General features: G+C 39.3%; 1 protein-coding gene and 1 long non-coding RNA gene across 4 annotated transcripts in view; one reads left to right on the top strand and one right to left on the bottom strand.

The window, feature by feature from the left end:
* Window positions 1-671: 671 nt before the first annotated feature.
* LOC139960631 (forkhead box protein K2-like) lies at window positions 672-14,073 on the bottom strand. Its single transcript, XM_071959151.1, has 7 exons — window positions 13,659-14,073; window positions 11,073-11,297; window positions 10,228-10,543; window positions 9,388-9,581; window positions 8,146-8,305; window positions 7,371-7,680; window positions 672-6,715 (listed from the first exon to the last, which is right to left on the bottom strand). Exons 1-7 carry the CDS (start codon window positions 14,018-14,020, stop codon window positions 6,363-6,365), a joined length of 1,920 nt encoding a protein of 639 aa, XP_071815252.1. The 5' UTR covers window positions 14,021-14,073; the 3' UTR covers window positions 672-6,362.
* A 3,917-nt stretch (window positions 14,074-17,990) lies between these two features.
* Window positions 17,991-26,379, top strand: part of LOC139959690 (uncharacterized) — a 70,747-nt gene continuing 62,358 nt past the window's right edge. The window contains exon 1 of one of the 3 annotated variants that reach the window (XR_011790209.1): window positions 17,991-18,209. This is a non-coding gene — a long non-coding RNA (uncharacterized lncRNA). The remainder of the gene's footprint in view (window positions 18,210-26,379) is intronic. The other 2 variants (XR_011790208.1, XR_011790207.1) reach the window with 2 other exon arrangements.

The following is a 26,379-nucleotide window of genomic DNA, read 5'->3' as shown; positions in this document are numbered from 1 at the left end:
CAAACTTGGGGATCAAAGTGTATAGGCAAAGGCTTGGTTCAGCGGTTAGAGTGTCCTCACAATCCTTAGGTTCCAGTATCAAAATTCCGCCAGGAGCCAGATTCTCTTGACCTATTCATAAATCGTTGCAGTGGTGATGTGCAGAGTTTCCTTGAATTTGGTATTTCTGGTTTGGGAAAAGGGGTTTGTGTCTGTTCTTCACTTGGTTTCGTAACAACTCATGGCTGCACTGCAGTGATGTTGAATGGGGTGCCTTTGCCTACCTCAGTATTTGAGAAAATGGTCAGATGCTGAGGCAAACACTCTCGTCCGTTGAATAGGGAAGTTAAATGGTGGTCACGGGAGCACGAATGAGAGGGAATTCACACCCCTGCCTCGTTATCCTCTGAACACTTTTGGAAGAGAGAAGGCTTGAAATAAGCCGGTGTTGATCCACGGTCTAACACGGATAGAGTCTCAAATAAGCTACTGTAAGGCTTCCTGATCCTTTGGTCTCTAACTAAACTAAACTAATTACGATAAATTCTCCCACAAACAATATCCAGACTGAGTAATGCCATGCAAAGTAACTTTACCTTGCCATGTTTTACTTATGTAGAGCAATTCCATAACATCTATTGTTGTATAAATGCACAAAGAGAGACAATAAAATACACAGAGTATGCAGTGGATAGTGAGCTTTGCTTTACCACATTTTCTATTGAACATCTCATAACGGCCACACAGTGGCTCTCAGTTTTGTTAATGTCCCACCTGGATGTAACTGATGGCAAATGAAACAGTCAGCAAGACCGACATTCAGAAAAAAAAAAAGAAAAAAAAAAAGAATCTAATAATAGCCCCATGGCCTCTCTGGTAGGCTAAAGGTAGGTAATGTTGGTAGGAAAGGTGACAACAGAACCAGCACAACCAATCTAGACATTTCAGAATCTATAACAAAACATCTTTGATGATTCATAATAAAAAAACTATGACACATTACTGTATTAAATTCCAACAAATTAGCATAGAAAAAAATATTAAATAATAAAGAAGGGAAAAAACAAAAAATGTAGACGTTTATGACAGCAGGTGAGTATTAAACAGAGATTTGATAGGTACATGCTGGTGATAACGTTAGCAACAGACCAATCAAGAGACAGAATAATTAATCAACACACAAAATAACTATCCTCTGTGGTCTCTATACATCTACAACCCTCCTTTGTGGTCTCTATACACATCAACAAAGTTCTCAGTAAAAAAGTGCTTGATTCAATAGATCCTTGGCAGGTGAGATGGAAGCTTTGATACTCGTAAATTCACCAACATTCAGTGTCACGTAAAATCAAATATATGAGTGGCTGCAAGATATATATTATCACTAATATGACCTTCTTATAAGATATGATACATAAATCATCTAGCCAACCCCTCCCCCCCCCCCAGTACCACAACAATAATGCAGTATCCAGCGGATACTGTACGATGGTCACTCATACACTTTACCTACCCAAACTGATCACCCCTACCCCCTTCCCAGTCCCTCTCATTATTTTCAAGTACACTCTCTCATTTATTATCCATACAGAATATGCTGTATTAAGGCATGTCAAACTTCTGGGTAGTAACAGTGTTTCTTAAGAACCCAATCATGCAAGGCTTTGACCTACACATGTCTAATCAGCAGTATATGAAACATGGCATTCAGAGCAAAATGACGATGGCTACATTCTCCTGTCTACTAGCAAACAGATTTAATTACTTTTGGAACAAAGGTTCTTCCCAATTACATATTTAAATGGCATAACACTTTGTATGAGCACAGTCGAAATAAATGTCAAGTACAAAATATATTGAGGACTTCAAAACACAAATGTATGCTGTATATCGGAAACACCAAAATGTACACACACAAAAACATAAAACAAAAAAAAACCCATACAAGGAAATAATAAAATCCATTGTGAGTGATATATATTACCCAGTCATGGGAGAGACCTTCCACAATGTTCGCTCCTTATCTTAACCAAATGGGTGCACTTTCATAGCCAACCCACAAGAATGTTTTTCAAAATATTTATCAAATACAATGGTGAGAAACTACACTCCTGTTGTTCAATTTCAAACTTTCATCAAAATCATTCCCTGAGGTTGCAGGATCGACTGCTGCATTTCTCTACCAATTAATCGATCAATTAATCAATCATAGTTTAACACTAATTACTGATATCTTTTGCCATACAGTTTCAGTTTGTGGAAATCCTTACATATCACACGGCACACCTAATAAAGATAATAACTGAGATGATTTTCATGTGACCAACATCTTGCACTTGAGATACTAGCGATGGACAACTCCGAAGGATAAATGAGAAGCATGCAGGGTTTTTTTTCATTTGGAAGATATGCAAGTTAAAAGTTATGTCAGAGGGCTACTCACTTCATAATTTGTAATATTGATAGGACTACTATAACCTATAAATATTCAAGTTCTCTTTTTAACACTATTTATATTGCTTGTTTATATGTTTTCATGCCAAAAGGGTAAAACAATTGTTGACATTTTTAATGAAGAAAGAGTAAAAATTACTTCATTAAATAAGACATAAATATTTTGTTAAACACTACATAAAGCAAAAGAAAATTGCAATATTGTGAATATAGGAAAACATATATAATTTAAACAACAGAGGCTATGATTCATCCCTTTAGTATTTTTAAGTCCACCCGGTCTTTTTCAAGGAATTATTTATCCAGTATTCCATCGCACAAGATGCTCTGCAAAAATGGGAAAAATTGTTACACGAGTGAAAAGACGCATAGAACTCTGTGTACACAGGAACCAAAGTATTTTATACAGATAATTCACATTTTTTGAAACTGCTACACAAAATTTAAACGAGACATCATTCCTCGCTTGTCAAAGAGAGTTCAACACTGTGACATCTCCCAGGCAGAGGGAAAATGTTGCTATGTGTCATTATTATTAAGTATCCCTACCACACGGGTAAGGACGATAGTTGGATTTCAACTTTTTATTAGATGAGAGAGGATAAAGTTGTAACAGGGTGACAAAAAGGACACCGTAACAACCTACGTTGCGCTCCTACAATCAGACCAAGCTAAATGCACAAGAGCTCTCAAATGTGGTCACTGTGTAGCATTTTCCCTATAATTAAATCTCTTTACATCTTTCCCACCGTTTTACGATGTTATAAAGCCGTGTGGTATAATGACACAAACTCAGGTCGGGCTTTCCAAATTTTCACATAGAGAAGAAAAAAAAACATTGGTGATAAGTATATGTTTTAGAGGTGTAATCAATTTAAAAATAGATGCTAAGTTAGGACACGTTTTCAAATTGTCTTACGTTCACTCTCTCTTAATGTGCATATTTTAAAGTAGATTATTATACTTCATTTACTAATTGTATAATCAGATGTCACTTGCAACCAGAATATTAGTAATGCATATGTAACCTTGTACTAATTATAAAGAAATTTGTTCTGGCACGAATAGATGCAGATCATTGGTGAGTAGGCTAACCAATAACAACTCCCTATTCTATGGATTCTAATAAGCCACTTCGACTAAGTACATTTGTTATAGATGTTCTGTAGGGCTGTAAGCAAAGTGATCATGTTTACTTTGAAAAATAATAAACTCTGTAGAAAAGGCATCTGTTGGAACTTTGTTATTTGATTCGCGTGGCAAAAATAATAGTGGAAGATATTATCATGTAAACTAAAGGTCCGCTAAGTCCACCCGCACACACAAATTTCTGTTGCCCCACTTATACCGTCCATGGAACCCTATAAATATCCAAGCAATGTTTTTATCCGACCATAAATCAAGTGAACAATGAATTTTCTGAATGACTGAAATGAAGACAACGACATAGGTAAGTTTGTATGTAAGACCTGGTTGTTATAGAATATTTCAAACATAACCATTGGACAATGCATATGGACATACCTCATGATCTTTCAGTTCTCATTTAAAATGAAAACTATTGCCATTTTTGCCTTGAGAGAATAGGTACATCCTTAAATGTTACAAGACTGACTTGAAAATTTTTCTGTGGCTCACAAGATCAAGTTTGTTCCCACCCTTGATATAAACCCAACCAGGGCACCCACTTCGTATCGCAGAATACAGGAAAAAGGCAAATCTTGACGCGTTTCCAAATTTCTTCAAACTGTTGCCACTGTTGTCCTTTACTGTGCATATATTTGTATAAATCACTCACTTCCAGTAAGCCAATCAACACCTACAAATCTAACAAACTTAATGCAAATACTAGAGGCTAAAGAGGGCATGATCTCGTACTGCAGTACGAGATGACTGATATGACTTGAACATGTGCATTTGATCAACCTTCCTAATGTTAGCAAAACACATTTGATTTCATCTTCATTTCAAAATATTTATATTTACCTGATGACTGAAGGAACAATCATAGGAAACACATTTCCATTGTCATTTTCAAAAAATGAAGTAATTTAAATTTGACAGTTAAAAAATAGTTACACCCGGCAACAACGGAAGCTGCTCAATAATATAAACACTAAAAAAATACTGATTTCGATGCAGTCTCTCTCTCTCTGCAATTAATTACGGCAAAGAACTGAATCAGAGCCGGTCTAGGTACTCCTAGTGGAGTGAAGTCAAGTTACAAAATAATTTCCAAAAAAACAAAGAATCACATGGAATATCTAAGTTTAGCTCCAAAACACTAATTGGATGTAATCAATGTTAACCAGGGCTATATACCTAGAATCAATCATCTAAAAATACTTTGTCAATTAATTCCTACATTATCCACTTTAACTAGCTGAGAACAGGACCATCGATAAATATTGTGATAGGTAAAACGTCTAGTACAGGATCAGTGAGTGACCATCAGTGGCAGTTAGTGGGGAACCACCCTCACTTAGCTCCCCCCTCCTCCACCCACAGACATTGGCAACACCAATTGGAAAAGTAACATTGTCATTGACTTAAAAGGAGACTACTCCCTTCAAACAGTAGTCATGATAAGTGGAAAACACAAGGTCAAATCCCTTTGCAAGTACCAAAATATTTCAATTTATCTGAGCACTTTGTTCTCATGCGTGTCAAAATGTGCTGACACAAGAAAATCCTTACACTGCAAATGCTTCAAGGCTGCGTTAGGCATTCCCTCATAAATCTTCCATACCAGCCATGTCCGTATCAACATGCTTTCACATTGGACATTTCTTTCCCATTCTTCTTTCTTTTGAAAATTAATGAGCAAATTATACATAAAAAGGGCTTTCTAACAAGGATTATATAAAAAATGTTAAATTTATCAACTTCCAAAAACTGTCAAGGGCTGTATCTCTGATGGCATCCGCATTGGAGTGCACTTACCCTAACACCTTGAATCTGACAACAGTGCTTGGACAACCTCACCTCACCCCTCCCCCCCCTCCCCCCCTGTCATCTGAGTTAGGGAGATAGGCTGTTAATAACAGCAATCTCATTTATCCAGAAGTATTCTTAACCGACTCCTATCAGGTTCAATACTTTAGAAATTAACTTCGCAAGTGAAAACAATGTAATAGTTAAAGGCACAAGTGAAACCCTTCGAGATTGGGGTCCACGTCTGTAACATCTACTAGTATTACCACTGATACTATGTCAAAGAATCTATAGTATTTCACTGCTTTCCCTTCCAGATCACATTGCATAGAACTTTACTGGTAACCATCTCACATTAGCTCGATCAGAGAGACAACTCAAGGAAAATACTTCATGCAATATTACCATTTTTCTTTCTACAGCATTTCTTCTTCTTGTTTTTTTTTTGGCATTTTGTCGTGTTATGATTAAATAATGTCTGGTATAAAATTTCAAAAAGACAAAATATTTGACAAAGGGGGAAAAGGGTAACAGGGTTACAGCAACTAATTCCACAAAAGACACTTGTAAATTCAACACTTACTGTCGATAGAAATATTGGTATGAAAAGACAACCAACAAAGCTGTAAGGATATTTCTAAGATAAAAGTGCCAAGTCTACCAATGAATGGTGGCTGTACAAACATTCAAACACTTCCTTTTTTTTTTTTTTTTATTTTCCTTTGTTTGCCAACTTCTGTTTTTTGTTGTTGTTTGTGTTCATGTGTCTTTGTTATTCCAAACTAATCGATATACGTAAAACTTTCTGTCCACACTGTGAGTTAAGACCAGCTGCATCTTCTACTGACTCTTGTAGCTGTGAAATAATTTCAAATTATGTGCAATGTGACAGGATCCAAAATCCATTGTCTTTTATATGATGACCTTCACCATGGACAACTGTGCTACATTCCTGTGATTAATCATGACCCTTGACCTCTTTAACTTATACCTCCTCAGATATCTTTACTCTGCTTCGATGCAGGCTCTTCTTCCTTCTCCTCCGTTATTTCCTGCAATGGCCTTTTCAGTGGACTGGCCAGACTGATCCCGGTACTGACTGCCATGGGCTGACGGCTCAGCGTCATCGTTGGGATGCCTTGGATCATCGTGGTGTGTTGCTGAGGCTGGCCTTGTGTGATAGTGGGGATTGGTATCACGTTGCTTGTCGTAAACAGGCTGGTCGGGGGCAGGAAAGTGCCTGACACCGACACCAGGTGGTGGACATCTGATGCCAGTATTCCCGCTGACCTCGGAAATGATGAAATTGGCGGCAAACCTTGTGCAGGGTCTGAATTCTGACTCCCAGCTGGTGGAAAGAACAGATGAGGCATGAAGTTAACCACCAGCCAAAAATCACTCTTGTGGGATGCCACAGGAGGGTAGTCCTCAAATTATCGTTACCCAAATTAGTCATTGGTGATAGCAGTATCCTTAAAATAGGGAACTGCAGGGTAATTCAGCCCACAGTAATAACATCAGATTCGACATGAGAAGGTACCGAGGACATGACTATTTGTCAATACTTGTAAGATTATCATCATCAATGCAACTGAATAAAGACAAAAAACTTAGCTTTGCAAAAACTTATCAACCCATGTTGAAAATACTTGCAATCACTACAGCATTAGTCTACCCTTTCTACATGGGGTGTTTGTCATAACTATGGGAATCTCATCCTCCCCTCCCTTTAGCAAGGGTACCGGCAAAATTGTGAACTTGGAGGGCGACAAACTTACTACAAGAATACTCTTCTTCAATTCTTTCCTGAAGTAACCTCTGCATGAACTAAGCAACTATCTCATCATCTGATAGGAACAATAGATAATAGCCACTGAATGCCAGCTAAGACAATTGTCGTAGAGTACAAAGTAAGCCCCCATTCTCTCCCCAGCCCCCCCCCCCCCCGACAGCTGTTGACAAAACACCTTAATTAACTTAGCTCTCTTGACCTCCAAACTTACAATTCTTATCATTTTCATGTTTGACTTCTTCTTTCTTAGCATTTCCTTCCGATTTCTCCACATTCTCCGTCTTCGTCTCCTGATGGAGGGTCGTAAAGCCATTGTTGATTGACCCAGCTGCAACGGTCAAGGTTTTAGGGGCAGTGATAACCGAACCCACATGAGAGAGCTGAGGAAACGTAGAAATGTGAATGGGTCCTGACAACCCACTCGACATGGGCACGGTTGTGGTAGGGTTTACCGGCAGGGTATAGTGGTGACCCCCAGAGTTAAGGGGGGAGCTTGGACTGATCAGAGCACCTTTCACTTGCTGATGGTTGAGAAAGAAAACAAAAAACAAATTTCATAAACTGAATAGTTTGGCAACCTTGTTGTTGTCCCTTTTTTTTCATTATTATTATTATTATTATAAAAAAAAATAGCACATCTCTGTCACTATTTCTATACTAATTCCCTTGACTAGGCTGTTTTATAACAACTCATTAACCTGCATCATTGCCTTTTGTAGGTTGCTCAAATATGGCACAGATTTGTTTTTGTAAAATAAGTAAACAAATCAATAATTACTCGATGCTACATAGTTGAGTAATACTGTGTACGTTTGGTAAAATTTGTTGCCCGGCTGCAAAATCTGCTTGTAGAGGAAAAGCACCTCTTTACACACAATTTTGAAACATTCATGTCTTTGCGACATAAGAGCGACGTACAGCGAAATTGGAGAATTATGTCATTACAAGTGGTGGGGAAATGGAACACGGTTTAGCGATCACCCTACCTCTTGCATGGCCTGTGTGAACCTCTGGTGATCCAGAGGAGCATGATCTCCAGACTCATTGTTCTGATTTGGTGCAGGTGAGCCCTCTCTCGAGAGGTTCTCTGGTGTAAATGTACCAGAATTATACTGTGGGTTGTGACTTGGAGACGCAGGAGCTGACCTGATTGTGAATGAAAATAATCCGCTCATTTATTATGGTAGTCTTATTCATCATAATAGTATCTTTAAGCCCTTTGGTTAACTTCAAGGACTGTATCTACTACCTCATTCAGCAAAAACGAAAATTTAAAAAAAAAATCCTGTCGATGCCTTGTAGTTCAATTTAGGACAAAATCCTACCCAAACACTCCCCAGGAGAAGTTTGGTAGTTGAAGATTTGCAACATCCTCATAAGGGAGCACCTGTGTTAAAGGAACCACTAAACACACACTAAATGCTGCGCCAGAGACAAGTACGAGGGTTCACCCAGTTGTTCCATCTACTATGTACGTAACATGACAAATCATTTCTATGATCACTGATTGAAAACACTATCGTACTATCGTACTGGAGTTCCTGGTATTTTAATTTTTGCAGGCAGTAACCTTTGCAAAAGTATGTCAGGCTTGATTTACTTCAATACTTTGACTAACGGTTACTAACCTGTATTTATGTTACTACTTTCAACTGATGTGCCTTTTCACTGTCAATGTCATATCACATTCTTACAACTCCCCTTTTTTCTTTTCTGGAGAGTCAAGTTGTACAGTAATTATCATTAACCAAGGCTTAAGTACTAAGTTCATTTTCAAGAAATATTTGGAATCTTGGTCTTCCAGACATAATACCTCCTCCATTTTTGTATACCCTAAGCCAGTACCAGCTGATAATTTTTGACCGACATAATTAGCATTAACTCCTACTGACACAAACCAGTACCTACATCAATGATACTGCACAAACTGTCACTCTTAACAGGGAGGGACACTTTGTGAGCTTGAGCATCCAGAGAACTTGTTGATTCTATCCCTTAATTACTGAGAGAGCTGATATTAAGTATAATACCCTATAGGATAGACACTAACACGCATTCATACAGCCCAGTAGCAACCTTATTGCTGCTCCACCGAATGGCATTCTAAACATACAAAGCACCACTTTGAGCTCCACCACAGTAGGTCCCCTCTGTTATACCCATGACCAAGAGAGAGAGAGAGAGAGCTGACATTACCATTGACACCTACTGTCAAAGCCTGTACCTACCTCGATGATACTCCACCAAACGGTGTTCTAAAGCAAGGAACACCTCTTTGCCGCCTTCTCCTGTATGCTTGATCCATTAGTTTGGCCTCTGAAGCTGGGTCTAGCCTCCAAAAGGAGCCCTTCCCCGGTTCCTCTTGTGAACGGGGGACTTTGATGAAGTACCGATTAAGAGATAAGTTATGCCTTATTGAATTCTGCACAGAAGAAGAAGAGTAGAACAGTGAACGTCTCAGAGGTTCGGTAGCTCCATCACAAGCACCTCTGTCGTCACATACGATAAAATATATTTGAGTTTACTCCACCAATAAATCAGCACAATAACAACAAGCTGTGTCTCATGACTCATAACATGAATTCAACTTCATTACGTCACATCAAAGCATTGTCTACAAAAAGGATTATTCAGGACTTACTGTTTACATTTAACAGTTTAATGTTCAAAAGCTTATCACAAAAATCCTTACTGATTGGACAGTAGGTCAGTTGGAGAGAGGTGGGGGTGGGCACAGCACTATGACCAATTTTGGTAAGCTAGCTAAATTGGGATGCATATGTATAATGGAGACAGGCAAGAGAGCAATGACATAAATATATGATAATACTTACACAAATGTACATGTTTATCTAACTATCACGTTCCATGGGAATTTTAGTATTAATTAGAATTTTATCACTGTGCAACATCTACCCCATAAAATACATATGTATACTAACTGCCAATGACCTACTCTTCTTTCAATTTGCCAATACTGGAATGCACATGAGTGTACCTGACCAATAGCCCCTGCCTTCCTCTTTTTAACACAACAATTCTACCCACACAAAAGACAGTTATTTTACCTGCCATCCTTTATCTGCTGTCCTGTAATATGGATATGTCTTTGTTATGTATGCGTAGATACCGCTGAGGGTCAGCTGCTTGTCTGGAGCTGACATGATGGCCTGTACGATCAGCTGAGCATAAGAATAAGGTGGCTTGGTTTCATCCTTGCCCGGAGGGTTACTGCCCTCGCTACCCGACGAACGGCTGTTACCGACGTCCTTCTCTCCTACTGCAGCTGCGGCTGCCAACGCCACAGCCTGTAAATCCTGCGTCACGTTTAGATGCGGCTGAAGGGTTCCTGCCCTCGGACTTGTCGGTGCAGAGTTAACGGCACTATTTGGAATAAAGAGGAGAAACAGAAACATGCTTTAGAAGTTTGAACCATGTAAAACCAATACCTTGATTTATCCAGGAAATAAAATTTAGACCACTGCACTGATGGTACATGTAAGACAAATATAATTTCACACTGGTACAGTAGGTGAAAATTTCCATCTGCTGCCAATTTGTATGACATATTCTTACAAAAGGTTTGGAAGGAAAACAGGCAATTGTTATCTTGTTATCATCTATATACTGATCAGCCCCTGGAACAGGAAACATATTTTTTAATTTGAAGACACAGTTACATTGAACATGCTCTCACATGGCATTTTGCTTTTCTTTATTTTCCAGCGCAACTTATTCAACAAACTACAAAGTTGGGCTGAAGTGTTTACCTCCCCCACCAGTTGCATAAACTTTATAAACTGATGATTAAGAGGGATATTCGATAAAATAGTCTAATTTTTGCAATGTATTAGTTTAATTTCTTTTCTAGAACTAGAAGTGTAACTACAGCTGCAGATAACCAATTGCTCACCTGAGTGTTCCAGTTGGTGATGGATAAGGACTTCCAAGGTTAGCATCAGGTCCTGGGATGTCAATTTTCAGTGGAGGGATCATTCTTCTTTGCTTACTGGGGCTGAGTTCCTGAGGTAGTGGGGGTGGGGGCAGGTGTGGTAAGGTCGCTTGAAAGCTGGCCTTATCGTCAATCAGGGACTGGAACATTATCTTTATGTTGGTACTTGGAAACCTCACCACACATCTGTGAGATGGAAAGAATAAACACAATGAAAATATTAATATTCCGTTTGCAGTGAGAACACGGGCCAAAAGAGGAAGAGATTTCAAGAAGCACAGCATAAGAGAGCAGAATATTCTCTCATATCAAATTGATAACAGAATTTTAGAGGCTGCTCATCAAGCAGGAGAAGACGAAGTGACCCTCTCCACCCTTAGCCAAACATACAGTACACCATAGACTACAATGCCATGCAACAGAACGACAAGAATATTCTAGTACATACATTATTATTTTTATTGTTCTCACATAATTCCGAAAACTTGCTGATTTGAGTATTTACAAGTGAAGACTCCTTTCTGGCTATCTCTGATCATAGTTATACTTTCCTATCTTCCTATCCAAATCCCACACTCAGGACTCTGGCCATCTTAGTACTATGATGTCTTGAAATGAAGATGGCCATATCTCCCATCTAAAATCTCCCAATAAAATATAAAGGACGTAAGGTTTACATCGCATGACCTGCACATTGTAACACTCCAAGAATGTGTGCGGAACCTTTCAAATCTACAAGGGGGATATGATGCAGCATTGGCCTTTAGGAGTGTTGTAAAGCTGTGCAACATATAGGAAATATATGCTAATGTTGTGCAGACAGCAGCAATACTGTGCACTATGCAATCAAGACAAAACCTTAAGAAAGAATACATATTTATAGTTCACAAACTGCACTTTCTAAACAGGCAATCTTCAAAATCTGACCGGAATGCTAAAGGTGCCACTTTATGATTTTACTGTCTTCAACTGTGACAGTATTGTCGTGGTGCAAGCATATGCTGACACTACCCTCATTCAACAAACCAAGAATGATCAAATCACACCAGAGTTCACCAAAAAGACTTGGCAAAGTTTTCACTATCCTGACATTGTTGTAATACTTCAGCACCAAGGGGTCAATGTTTTACAGCATTCAAAACACCTGCTAAGCACAGCAGAGCTGATTTTTACAAAAGCTTACTTTTTAGTGCGTACATTATTCTTGATTTGGGAGATTTTCAACCAGAATTTGAGTTCACCATATTCATAGCATGGTCAAACAGCAATTATCCTATCGCTATCTCCATGTGTAACAGCGTGCTCGTATGCTGAAGCAGGGATAACGTGTCATATTCTAATGAAACAGCATAAAACGGCTAATACTAGCTAGCAATCCTGTTGGCTTAAAATTATCTTTTTATATACTTAGGCTACAACCAATATTTTCTATCACACTGGCACAATGTGTGTTTTAAAAGTAAACATTTGCCTGATATAAGAGTAACACTTTTTTAATGTCAATGTCATTATAAGTTAATGGATTGTAGAAATTATGTACGTCTGATGCTCCCTGTTTACTTGCAGTTCAGAAGTAACACACAACAAGCACAAAAAAAAATTCTCAGAAATTTGTTAATGTTGTTGTTTTCCAGGACTGCAGTGACATTTATTTGCATTGTGTGACTGTGAGATAAACTAATTTGGGAATATTTCATTAAAAACATACACTTAGGTCACATTATCTCATATGCTGCAGTTCAATCGAAGCAAAAAGATATATACCATGTGTTCCTCATAGTTTTTATCACTGTGTAACATGTTATAATGGGTAATGTTGCACCTTAAAATGTTACACAGGAACATACAACAAACAGGTTGTTACATTTGGGGAAAAAATTCTTGCAAGAGTTTGTTTTGCGGGACTTTCAGTAACGCTTGCCACAACTATCAGCTGTTGTTAGTTGTTGATGACGTCACACAACAGCACTGCATGTACACAGATTATCTTTCAACATGGTTCGAACACGTTATATGCAATGTGTATGAATTGCTTCGCCCTGTGACAATCAATTGCTGGGTTTTCAACATAAGTTTTGGACACCGGATGTTGTTTAAATATATACCAATAGCAGGAAAACGAAAAAGACACTTTTCTCAGACACTCCATTCTCGTTGCCCAGACTTCTGAAAGCTATCTCTTGCTTTTCGAAAAAGATTTTAACGTGAAGGCTGGGTTTGTTTACATACAAACGGGTCGGGTCATTCCAACAACATGGAAACACACAAAACAAACGTAATTTGTAATTATTTATCAAGAAAAGATGGCCATTAAGTTTCTCAAAAGCTATATGATAAATTCAGAAAAAAAATCTAAAACACTTTCTGAATTTTCACACTTAATAAACGATGATATTCGATGACAAAACCATTTTCAGTTCTTGAGTGGATAATTCGCATAATTTCCATTTGCATTAGATAACAAAATTTACGTACATGTATGCATGCTCCGTGACTTTCTGAAATTGGAAATTCACGCAGCAATCTTTAATTATTGACAATACTCACGTTTTTGGAAGTTGTAAGGCCGGTGCACCCCTCCTCTGAAAGACACCGTCCACGAAAATTCCATTTTTCCCATTACAAGTCAAGAAGAAGTTCGATTTTTCACAAAAAATCTCGAGGTGCTTGCGTGAAATGAAGCTAGAATGACCCATGTTTACATCCACAGCACCTTGCTTGCTGTTCCGCCCGATAGTCGTCCTCATTTTCTTAACCAAAAATTCGAAATCCCTTCCTTCAAGTCGGGCAATCGGTGATCCCTTTTCAGAGTCATCAGTCCACTGGCCTCGTGTTGGGCTGGCAGGGGCCGATTTCAGTGCCAGGAGGGCCCAAGCATCGTTGTGCGAGGCCTGACGAAGAGCCGCCATCGTGGGTTTCCAAACGAAAAGAAGGAAAATGGCCGACTACCAATGCAGACAACCACCACACTGCCTCGTTCTGAAAACAGTTACCCACAATGCATTGTAAAAGCACGCAATGAATATAAACAGTTAGCATGATGGGAATATACGCTACTACCCTCTTGGCATGTGTTTTGATTTCCCTTCCTTGGAATGGCATTGCGTAATAAGCTGTTTGGATCGGGATGTAAACAATACATCACAATGCATGTCAACATCCATGTGTAGCTGTTGGCTACGTAATTTCCGATGCTTGTTTTCGTGGCATATCGAACCCTGAGCTGCTGCCCCGTGAAAGTGGATGGATGTTCTCGTTATGTAAATGCTGTAAGGCGTTTGAATGTTGAACATTAATAAATGGCGATATCTGCCGAAGCCACGCAGACCTGAATCTTCAAGGTCGGATATGAGAATGGCTGGCAGGAGCAAGGTGAGGGGAGGGGCAGGGGAGGGGCAGGGGATCAAAGAAAGTGCCTGTACCAAAGTAAGAAAATTTAACATAAAAGAAAATCAAATTCAAGCAAGCAACACAACCATGTAGCGCAAATGAAAGCTGGTGGGGTGGCCGGAAAGGTACTGGTCGGATGGGCTGGGTAGATTTATAGTGCAGTTCCAACATAATACATTACCAAATTTCTTTCCCAATTATTTGTGTTACAAAACTATATGTGGTGTAGTGGCCGAGTCCAGAGCAACACCGTTGCTGAGGCAGGCATGTGCGCCTCAGTCAAGATTTCGATGGTGAACGTCCGGCCCTCCATCCAACCCCATCTGGCTGTCATACTTGTTTGGGGAGGGGGGGGGGATAAATTCACCTTCCCTTTTGTATCACCAAGATCAGTACAGTAATCATTAGTTAAGTAACGGGAGCAACGGTTGTCATGGTAAACATTAAGTGAGACTACCCATGATAGGGTAAAAGAAGCTGATCCGAAGTCCATATCTGGGAGGGGAAAAATTGTCTGTTTGTATGAGGGGGTAATTGTCTCTCTGTGCTTGAAAACCCTTCTAAACGACTGAATCGACATGCTCACTTCACATAAAATGGATATACAAAGTGTTATTAACATATCATTGTAACCTCGAAGTCAACGGTCACAGGGTCAAAGGTTAACTCGATAACCTCAGTATGATTTGTGTGCCAAAAAAATTTCCTAAACTGTTCGTCCTATCTTCGTCAACGTTGGTAGAAAGGTACATTACGTATTATGTATGACGGGAACGAAAGGTATAGAAAGAGGTCAAAGGTAAAAAGTAATTAATTTTTGTTTCACTAATTTTCTGACTTTCAACCTTCACTGCAGATAAAGTGGGTATACGTCAAGTACTGCCAAAATATGTGGTCATACTGATGTCAAAGGTCAAATGCATAATTTAGTTCTTAAATATATCTGTATAAATCTCCTTAACCGTGCACTCGACCGCTATTCTTTAAATCAAGTTGGCTAAAGCAAAGAGTACTCGTGAAGCCCTTCCGAATGAAAGGTCATAGGTGAAAGGTCGAATGAAGTGCAAAGTGACATTTGCTATGAAGAAAGAACAGCTGTTGGATAAACGTTCAATTTTCACAAGTTAAGTGTCATGAAAATTACATTGTTAGAATGGATACTTCGGTCAAAGTTCAAACGGGTAAACGGAAAAATACTGGATTGCCGAGTTTAAGAATGAAGTAAGGTTGTGGATTTTACACATGTTTTTAAGTAGCCCATAATCAATTGTTCATGGTGTTTTGCGATGAGATATGTAGGCCCCTAACTCTTTGGATTGCCCTCTTCACACTTAGTTCCCACGGTGTACATAATAACCAGCGGAAAGAGGGTGTGGATATGGGGTGGGGTAAATGAGATCGACAATGAAAAGAATTGATGCCAGAGAAAGAAATTATGTAACAAAAATAGTTCAGCCAGAAGGGTCACTCATTAACCCCCCCCCCCCCCACGGTTTCTTCTTACCCTGGCACTGTGATATTTCCTCTATAATACATATCTACACCGTAGAAGTGCTTGTGTGATGTGCGCGAATTTGCCTGTACCCTATGTGATAGGCCTACGGAAAGAAGTGTCGGTGCGGTGGTTGCAGTTTTCGTAAGAAGAAAAATCAACGTGCTCCAATTATTTGTCCCCTTTCCGTCTCTTTTCAGCTTGAGCCTCATTCTTCCTCTCCACCGTTTCGACAAGGGCGCAATGACGATATAATATCACAGCTCCCCCAGAACAACCCCTACGTTTCAAGTTTTCATCGGCCACCCCTCCCCCTTCCAGATTAAAATCGGCCACCCTTCCTCCCTCCAGATTAAAACGAACTATACTTATCACATTACAGTTGTAATGTGTAATTTCAAGCAACGGGTCATGCCAATTTTCAGCCTTTGAGAAGCGGTAACAAACTAGAACTGTATTGCCTGCAAATACGCAGTATTGTATAGTGTGCGTGGAGTGCTTGCAGTATTAGGAAGAACTTTCCGGTTGTTCATGGTGTTATTGTTTGGGGCGGATAACACACCAGCAGGCTGTACAGTTGTAGGTACCTACAAAGTGAGGGCGCTTGTGAGCGCTGTGACAGGCTCAGAATAAGTTGGATACCTAGCTAGCCTCTGAAACTGCAAGTGTACAGAGGCTGCATGAAACGTTAAGTTTCAACGTCCAGTCAAGTAGGTATCGTTCATTTGGCCAGTTATACCATGCAGGTAAAAACTGTTTTTACCTCCATGGTTATACCAATTTTGTAGCTCGCACGCGTATACTAAAATAATTAAGAGGCTTCCACACGACATCATCGAGAGTGCTGTCAAACCCAATCCTCTGCTTTTTTTTCAAATTGAAATTATTTCATAACGTTCGCTTGTAAGGCCAGGCAATGCTACATGGTCAAGTTACTTTAGAATTGATCACGAGCTTACTGTTAAACATTGCAGTCTTCATAGACACAAACTTTAAGCACAATATCGCTATCAGTCCAGGTTGTATGTCTATATCACTTTTCTGTTGTTGTTGTTGTTGAGAAATCAGTGGCTCATCAATCAAAGTGACTGGATTATTTATTCTAGCACATAAACTGTTAGGTCAGCTCCTCGAAAGCAACACAACACTCCAATATAGGAACAGAAAACGTTGTGTGCGATGCTCAAGTATAACGTATATAAATATATCAATGTTATCCATTAGTGCTCAGTTGTTTCTACTACGGAATTATTTTACTATAATACCGTGATATGTACAATGCCGAAAGAGTCGCTTTTTATAATTAATTTAGAAGAAATCAAATTAACATACAGGGCTTTGACTGAAGAACGGTTGTCAAAATCGCTGAAGTACTATTACCACTTTTTGCAGGCACTCAAATATTCGGGCTCTTACGACTTGACAGCGTCAGTTCTATATGACGTCACAAATTACCGCTCAATATACGTTTCCAGAATCACTTAAAAGGTTGGTGACCGATCTACTGTGTAAACTGCGTGTATCTGAAAACAAGCACATACTACACATGATCTTATTGAAGGCCACGGTACTTAAAGTTGTAAAGCCATTTCACAATGACAGATGTGATAAAGAGTAACATACTTTCATTACTCAATCAATGTTATAACCATGTGCAGACCTCCCTAACACGTCACACAGCTCCTACGCCAGTAGCCCAGTACCAGTCACCCCATTTTGTGGCACCTCGATTGAAACTTAATTACGCCTACGTCAAGTCAGCTTTTATTCCTAACCGATAACCCTTCCCATTCCCTAATTCTCCTATCCATCTAATGAAAATATGGTTATTTTGCAGTTTGTAAAAAAATTCCGTTCTGGTGTGTGTGTGTGAGTGTGTGCCGTGTTGGACGCTTTCTACTATTTCTGATTTGAGGAGAGCGCCATACATTACTCACTGACGCGCGAAATCGAAACGTGTTTGGACTTGTTTGAACAAGATAGGCAACCACTGCACTGTACTCATGCTGATATAGGAAATGTAGGCTACATAGAAGTAAATGTCAAACCAAGTCGTGTTGTAACCTCTGTAACACTAACAGTAGCGATGAACTTATCCACGAGATGGAGGTAACGCCTATAGACTATACCGGTTACTCTGAAATGGTTGAATGCCCATCAAAGAACAGTATCACGGGAATACAAAAAATCTATAGTAACTCAACTTCCGATGAAAGGTAAGTCTTTAATAAAATGAAATCTGTCATGTTGGCTACTGCCATGGTAGACCTAGTCACCGGTCGGATCTCCTTATTTGTTAGAACCCAAGAACTCTCGGAAAACTTGGTCGAAATATTGTCACCTAATTTATCCACTTGTTGTTTTAGTTTGGAATACTAACCATTAAAGTTTCTATCCGGAATAGGAAAAATATTGTTTAATCACAACTTAAAATGTTTTGTAAATTTCTGAGTTGGCCATTTTCATTTCTAGTTCATGGAGTTCTATGTTCTATTATTTATAGCTTCTGATATATCAATGTATCATATATTTATTATCAACACGGTTGTTTCTACGTCTTTTGACATTATTTGTATCGATTATTTAGAACCTGGTAGCCTATCGCCGTATAGATCGGCCTATAGCCTGGGTGTAAAAAGTGAAGCAAAAAGTCGGCATCGTTTGATGGTACCGAAATTCAACGTTGACCATGATTGAAGAACATGTAACACCAAGCAGGGAGTTGTTATTCTATAACAACTCCCTGCACCAAGTCTGTCGCAATAATTGTTTTCCCTTGATATTTCCAAGCAGTCAAACAATGCTTTTTTTTTTAAAAAACTATTCAACCTTTGTGGCCATTTACAAGTCATCATAAGTCTTGACCCGAACTTTTAGCACGCTGAAAATGTATATATAGCTGTTCTTTGAGTATTTTCCAAGTGGTCTGTTCCCAAGTATTATTCCAACACACTGAGGAGTATAAAAAGAGACAATTAATTATGTCAGTGTGGGTAATCACGTTTAGAGTAGCAGTGTAAAACGCTTTGTGAAATTTGAGCATGGGTTACCAGAATCTGACTTTCTAGCCTGGTTTTGCATTTGGTGGCGATACTGAAATGTAGCCTATACTCTCAAATATGTAAGCATTTGTCATGAGTTGGTCAGTTTTGTTGCAAGCACTTTCAGCTATTCTTTGTTTTGGCCAGTGCCAGGAATATTATAGCATTGGTCAAATATAACAACAAAATTCTTTAATTTTGTGTACTATACAGTATGTGAAAAAGCACCTCCTGTTTTTACAAACTTTTGTTGAATTTATTCGACAACTGCGAATGAGTGACGTACTGGCAAATGAGTTTAAAAACATGATGTTTCTCATTTAAAATTTACAAATGCTTTATCTGCTCTGTAGAATACAACATTGTAGAACAATTTGCTTCTTATGAAACTTGAAGTTCAAACTGGTGATCCGAGGATATATTTCGACCGTTACACTGACTCACTGTCATGTGAAAAGGAAAGGTTTTAGATAATAGCTACCATGAACCATGCTGTCATCACAGACCACCTTCTGACATCTATTTCTGGGGGGAGGGGGGGGGGGAATGAAGGGCTTGTTATGGAATTGTTAAAGTGTCGTCAAAATCACCTTTTCCTGCAATTATTCTGTATTTTATCATCGTATTATCGAAATGACATTACACTTGAGAACAAACGGCGCGCCAAAGCGTGATTCATTTTAATGGTTGAAACTTGATATGAAGGTCCGCATTAGTGCGGAGAATCGTTTGAAGTCAATAATGGTCATCACAAAAAATACTCTTTGTATAATGTTACTGTTGAATGAATCAAATGTGGCTAGGGATCACTTATTAGTCAGTTGACTGGCTTAATCTTGTTAAAATAACCCGATTCGTTAGCTTAACATTTCGTTAATGTTCCCTCTCCAACTGTCGAGAAACATGTTGTTTGTATTTGAATTAATGCTTGCAAGCATATTAGCGTAGCAAACTTTGTTAGAATCGAGCGGAATCGGTTAAAAATCATTAATTGGGAAAAGAAAGCTCAGAGATTTTCTAAAGGTTTAAAATGATCAATTGCAATCACTTTGTTTTATGCAATAGCTGGTATGCCAGGTATGGTATGATTGATAAACTTGCTTCAAGCTGCCCATCAAACGCAAATAATGCAATCGATCTCTAGTTTCGGGTACGAGGGGCAGATGTCAGATCAATGTTCAGTGGTGATAAGAAATGCCATTAGCGGCGGCCCCATACCATTTTGAAAGTTATTGCGATGAAAATTACTGGAAAAGCTCCCCTCCCCCTCCATACTCCCTCCCTTTTATTGTCGGAGGCCCTGATATGCGTAACATTGATAACTAGCCTTTGAAAGAGCAGCATGACACTATTTAACGGAATCAAATGATTAGACGGGCCTATATTTCATGTGAATGCTTTCATTAGTTCATGGATAAATCATAATAATTTATCTGTGCGTTAGTTGCGCAATACCGCCCTCAGTTCATAGGCACGCACACTATTTGTGTTATGCTGCCCCCAGATATCCTACAACGGTTCTCCACTGTTGATTGCGAGATAACAGCGAAGTTGGCATTTTTTGGGGGGACCAGAAAAGTGGTTTAGTTTTTATGAGTGCGTCGCCAGAATGAGTGCGTTTGATGGAAATTGTGTTTGCCAAAACAATATTAACACTAAGAAAAAGAGAAACAATCTACTATTTGTGACTTTAACGATTATGTAACGTAGGAAATTTTGTTAAAGCTCCTTCTTGAGCCGAGAGAGAGAGATCAATGCAAATGATAACACCGTGGAGGAAAAATTTGCAAAACTCAGTCATTTTGGTAACTAAAATATGATCTGACCAAGGTAGATGATTTCTTAAAGGGGTACGTCTGATTAAAAATGACAGACAAACAGTGAACTGAAAACCGCTTTGGTCGTTTTCCTTTCTTGAAATAAGAAAACGAAATGCCATTTCAAATAAACATTCTACCAAATATATGATGCTGCAACACCCTCAGTGCATCTAAGGTTTATATCATGTTAGCGAAGGTTTCATCAGTTCTCTGAAACTCTTTGATAGCAAAAACCGTCATTTATTTGTCTTCAGGACATTGCACAATCATCTATTTAAATTTAATTGAGAATTTCACAGGTATGTGGGATGATTGATAGTGTGTGTGTGTGGGGGGGGGGGGGGGTGGTCGGAGGTGGGGTTGCGAGGAGGGCTTTTAACGAATCGCTGCAATCGAGTTATAAAGATCTAAATCCATTTGCTTTCTGCTCGTTCCGACAAAATTAGTGCTACACAACAGACGTGTGGACGGATCATGTAACTTCAATCTCCTTACAAGAAGAGTTCATGCTGCAAGTGATCGTTACGTATGTGGTGCGACTGCTTTCTTATTGATCATGCTTTAAAAAAAATACGTCTGACGGGGTGGGGGAGGGAGGGGCCCCCGGAAGGGAAGTCACCAATAAAGACAGCTCATGACGGTGTGTCAGTTGAGGTAATGTGGTTGGTACCCACAATATGCCTTGAACGCATAGCTAAGCTTTTATTTTCATTCATTGGCCAACGACGAACTGAATTCGATTCCCATCCGTCGATCTGTGTATACCACTAAACCGCCTGAAAGCTCAGACATTGCAAACATTGGTGAGAAAACGTGTTTGACATTGCAAATAAACGAGCAGTAAGATCACCATGCTATTCATTTTGGTCCTCATTTATGTTCTTGACTTTTTATTCTTCGAACAAAAAAAAAAGAGTTTGGCTGTAGGTTATTCACTTCTGGTTATTCACTTCAAGCAGGGAGTTCCATGACAACTACCTGCTTAAAGTGTACAAGAGGATAGAGTTCCTTTATACTATAAAGGAACTCTACAAGAGGAGACGTTAGAGCGCTCCCTGAAGTGAACCACAGCAGTGTCGTCCCACAAAACCCCAGACATTACGTAATATGATGCCTCAGACATTGCTTCTAAGACACCGCTTTTGTAATCACAGTATTCGTAAACACCTTTTATAACCTTTGATGAGCTTTTATCTGGAGGTTGCTATGATGTATGTATCTCCGATTTGCTAACTAACGATGGTTACTTGGAACGCCAAATAGAACGCTTCAGGGCATCAAATTATAGCAAATTAGTGAGATGATCGACCATTGATCAATTTAAACACACAAACGGACAATAATTAACCAGTTTATAATGACCTATCGATGACGACCAACTATGAGCTTTGCCTTCAGGCTGTAAGATGAAACGAGAAGTAAAAAATCGCTATTATCCCCGGGAGTTGCCTTTCATACCAGGGAGTTGCCTTCTGAATATACGAAAACTTTAGGCTGTAATTATGTAGCACTGCTATACAACCGCGGAGCTGCTGTAGTATGTAGTTGCCTGCGTTTTGCCCGACACTGTGTATATTTTGGCAGACGGAAACTAAAACAGCATACGCAAGGTACTCGAGTAGCACCTCGTGCTCTTCTGGGAAACATGTATATACGTAATACATATACCCACATCCTCTATTGTGCCAAATACACTTCTCACTATTGCCCAAAAAAATCACATGTGTTTTGCATGACACAATGTAGCAGTGTCTGTTTGTAACTATTTAAGTTCAGCGGCCAAAAATAATAATTGAAAATGAAATCGTGATATTGCACTAAATCCTGTAGGGGTGAGGGCCATTTGCGGCCTGCGAATGACTTCATTCCGGCCCACGGGAAAATAATGTCGGCCCACAATCAGTGTTCGACTTATGGCCAAAAAATTGCATAGCAACAAATTTCGACAATTGCTACACAATATTTTTGTTGCATAGCAGTTCCCCAATATTGAATAGCAGTATTGAAATTACCACAAAACGGACCAAATGTTGGCGATTAATGTATTAACTAGAAAATGTTTGTTTATTATTATTATTTATACTAGTGTTGCTACGATAATCGTTTTCAATATCGGTATCGGCCGATATTTGCAATATCGGCAGCATATCGGTATCGGTAAAATTTTGCCTAATTGCCGATAACAGCAAACCGATATTGAACTTTTCTTTTTAACAGCAGAGCTACCTGTACTTATTGATACTTGCAATGATTTGTTAATCTGCCCAAGACGATCCATTTCTTTAGCGTCAGTTAAACTCAGATTCATTTTCTATTAATATCCATGGAAACCTGACTCTCCGTAACATCTAAAAACACGTCTACGGCGCGCAAATATAACCAATGACCTTCGTGAACCTTGGCCTACACACAGCATTAGTGCAGCATATATACACTGTACTAACCATTCATTTCCTCAAAGGCCTCCGTGAAAACCTTGAACGTGATGCATACAGTAACTGCACAGTTCAGCAGTGTTGGAAAACCTTGTTCAATTTCCCGCGAACACACTGCCGATTTCCCGCCGGTGTTCGCCTGCCTAGCACGCGTAACGTGCGAGCATAAAGGCGTGGTGTCCAGGGGCCCGTCTTAGGGCTATGGTGGGGTCATGGGGTAGAACCCCTCGTGGGGATCCTGGGGGCGAAAGCCCCCGAAAATTGTTGTCATTTTTTGCGATGTCTGGCGATGAAAAAATTCGCAGTTGAGGATGCAAAATACTGACAACCTTTTTTTATTTAAATTGTCACGAAACTGATGAAAATTTTAAAATGACAAGTTAAAGTAGCTATATTATGTTATAAAATGAAAAGAGATTTAATCTGTCTTTCAATCTTTAAAAAGTGCAACTTACAAAACTTCCGATATTATGAAACAAACAACGTTCAGCAAAGCCCCGTTTCTAGACTGCCTAACAATGAATAGCGTGCATTATGCGTACATTTTTACAACTGCAGTGTTTAACCCTATACCCAACTACTGTACCACGGTACATGTGCTGCGAATTTGCACAGGTACCTTCGCAACAACTGTGAGCTCATCCCCTGTGTAACACCTGTTTGTTAACATTTTTTTGGCACGTTGCCAGGGAACCTTTTAGTTACGTGAGATCCGTAACCGCCGAGGTGGTTAGGCTATTTGCTTTACACTTAACTATGGTAGGATATTATTTTTTCAGGTTTTTTTTTCGCTATACGGTCAAGTGAATAAGTTGTACATTGAGTATAAACTCAATAAATTATAACTTCTTCATTGTGATCGACAGTTCGTAAGTTAAGGTTTGAGTGTTTGCTCCCAAATCTGACTAGGAATTTGTATCGCACAAATCGGCACAATGTGCGATGCTGATTTGGAAACGTCTCGCAAGTTTGTCGTTTTGGATCGCATTTTGCGATGCGATACCGGAAAAATCGAACACTGCCCACAATCTTGCTCTGTGATCGGAAATACGGACCCTTAAAGCCTTCAGTCGGAAGCTCCCTGGCCTACCCTGTAAATTGATTGCTCAATCTATAGGTAAAGTGAGATATTGATTCTGTCTGGCTCTTGGCTCTCCAAGCAATGTCTTTTATTCTCTGGAACTCGCAGAATATGAATTGGGAAGCCCTGCACTAGAACGTGGAGCTCTCAATGACTATAGCCTTAGACACACCATCGTCATAATCACATGATCACTGATATAGATGTAGATAGGCTTGATGAACAGTGACCTGGCCGAGAGGTTGATGACGGCGTTGGTTCTCTCATTTTATGTGAACAGATTCTCTGCCATATCCCATTATCCTTTACAAAAAAATCATTTAGCTGTATTAGCATTGCTTTTCAATGCTTGCCTTGTTTTCACTAGTCTTTAATAGTCCCCATCACCATGGCTCGTTCCCCCGGTTTTTTTTTACGCTTGTAGTTCTAAACGTCGCGCGTGGTGGTGCGCACTTCGCAGGCTTGCATCACGTGACTGCTAGTTGACATGAAACCACCCTATAGGGATCAACAATTGTCTAGGTCATCAGCATTGCCCTTAAATATGTTAGAAAGTAATATTTTGGAAATTATAAGTTAAATGACACTATTGGAAATTTCAATGGTCATTTGTTGGCACAATTTTCAATGTCTGGAAACTCGTTGGAGGATCAGAACCTCCTGGAAAGTATACTTTGCTAGCAATTCCTATAGCTCTCTGAATGTAGAGGCAATAACCTAATGACCTTTTAAGCGCTCCATGCAGCGCATGGCCAATGCACTTACTTGCCCAGGAAAAGGGGAATAACTTAAGTAAATTAAAACACCACTGGTGAACGATGGTTATACCTAGAGCGCATCACGAAGAGTCCACGGATAGCCTATATTGTATAAATGTAATCATATTTTCTTTATTACCGTATGGAAGAAGAATGATATATGTTTCCACGTAACTCGTAACCATGGCATTGATGAGTTAATGACTTCTAACTGGTCAAGAGTTTATGTCTCAGATTTTAATGTTGCAATTAATATATATTCTGATAATCCAAACTGAGAAATTAGAAGATAATCCGGTACTCCAGCGAAGACTATTACTTTGATATTGCTTCTTTGAACAGCAGTGACCATTATTGAATTTTCTAGCATATTTTGGTGGCAATATCAACGACCATTAATGTATCAAAAGCTTGTGCGCCAAGGATATAACATAGGAAAGATTAACCAGTGACGCAATAAACGAAAGTACTGAAATTCAGTGAAAGATCATTGTAGGACTGTCTTGCCCAGGCGTATAGGCTACCACAATATATTTCAAACTTTGAGAACAGCGGAAGTGTCACATACTGTAGCTATATATATCATTTAATATATTATTTAAAACCCTCAGAAACATGCAAATGAGACTGACGTCAAGATCGAATTAAACATATAGCTATACCGACTAATTTTTGCGGTCATTATGAAGCTTCCTCTCCAACCCTGCTTTTGAAACGACTTTGAGCAAGTCCAAAGTACATCTGCGGTTCTCCTGAGCACGCTCGCGGTGGGAAAATCTCGTGGGTTTGGGGCTTCTCCCCGGAGCCCTGCTCCTGGCGACTTGGTTAATTCGCAACGGAAGCAAGAGACAATTGACAACGGTCCTCGGTGGGTTACTTATGTCGCATCTTCGTGCCGCGGCGCAAGTGGCGTTTCTCACTGCAACTCGGCCTAGCCTTTGTCTTTGTACCCCTAGAATGTTTTGTAACCTGAGGGATCACTAATTTATATGATCCTAACGGTGTACTTTTACGCGTAGACAAATTATCCCCCGGCTGTCTTCCATTGAGCCCTACTGACGATACCATAAAACAGAATTGAGTAATCCCCTGAAGTTCGAACAGGTCACATGGAAAGGTTTCAGGCATTGAAATGCAACTGGTATAGATGCCTCAAGACAAAAAGGTTTCCTTACATTCGGGGCATTCTCATACGCTTATTGGGAATGTATAGGTTTTGGTTATTCAAGTTTTTAAAGATAAGGAATTCCC

This window comes from Apostichopus japonicus, chromosome 19 (genome assembly GCF_037975245.1).
Source record: "Apostichopus japonicus isolate 1M-3 chromosome 19, ASM3797524v1, whole genome shotgun sequence".
Lineage (NCBI taxonomy): Eukaryota > Metazoa > Echinodermata > Holothuroidea > Aspidochirotida > Stichopodidae > Apostichopus > Apostichopus japonicus.
The sequence above is the reverse complement of the archived record's forward strand: the minus strand, read 5'-3'. Positions and strand labels throughout refer to the sequence as shown.

Coding starts and splice junctions, on each gene's coding strand:
- LOC139960631 (XM_071959151.1), bottom strand. CDS start 14,020: ATGGCGGCTCTTCGTCAGGCCTCGCACAACGATGCTTGGGCCCTCCTG. Junction 11,298..13,658: donor GCCTTACAACTTCCAAAAAC/GTGAGTATTGTC, acceptor TCCATCTCACAG/ATGTGTGGTGAGGTTTCCAA. Junction 6,716..7,370: donor ACATGAAAATGATAAGAATT/GTAAGTTTGGAG, acceptor TCTTTCCACCAG/CTGGGAGTCAGAATTCAGAC.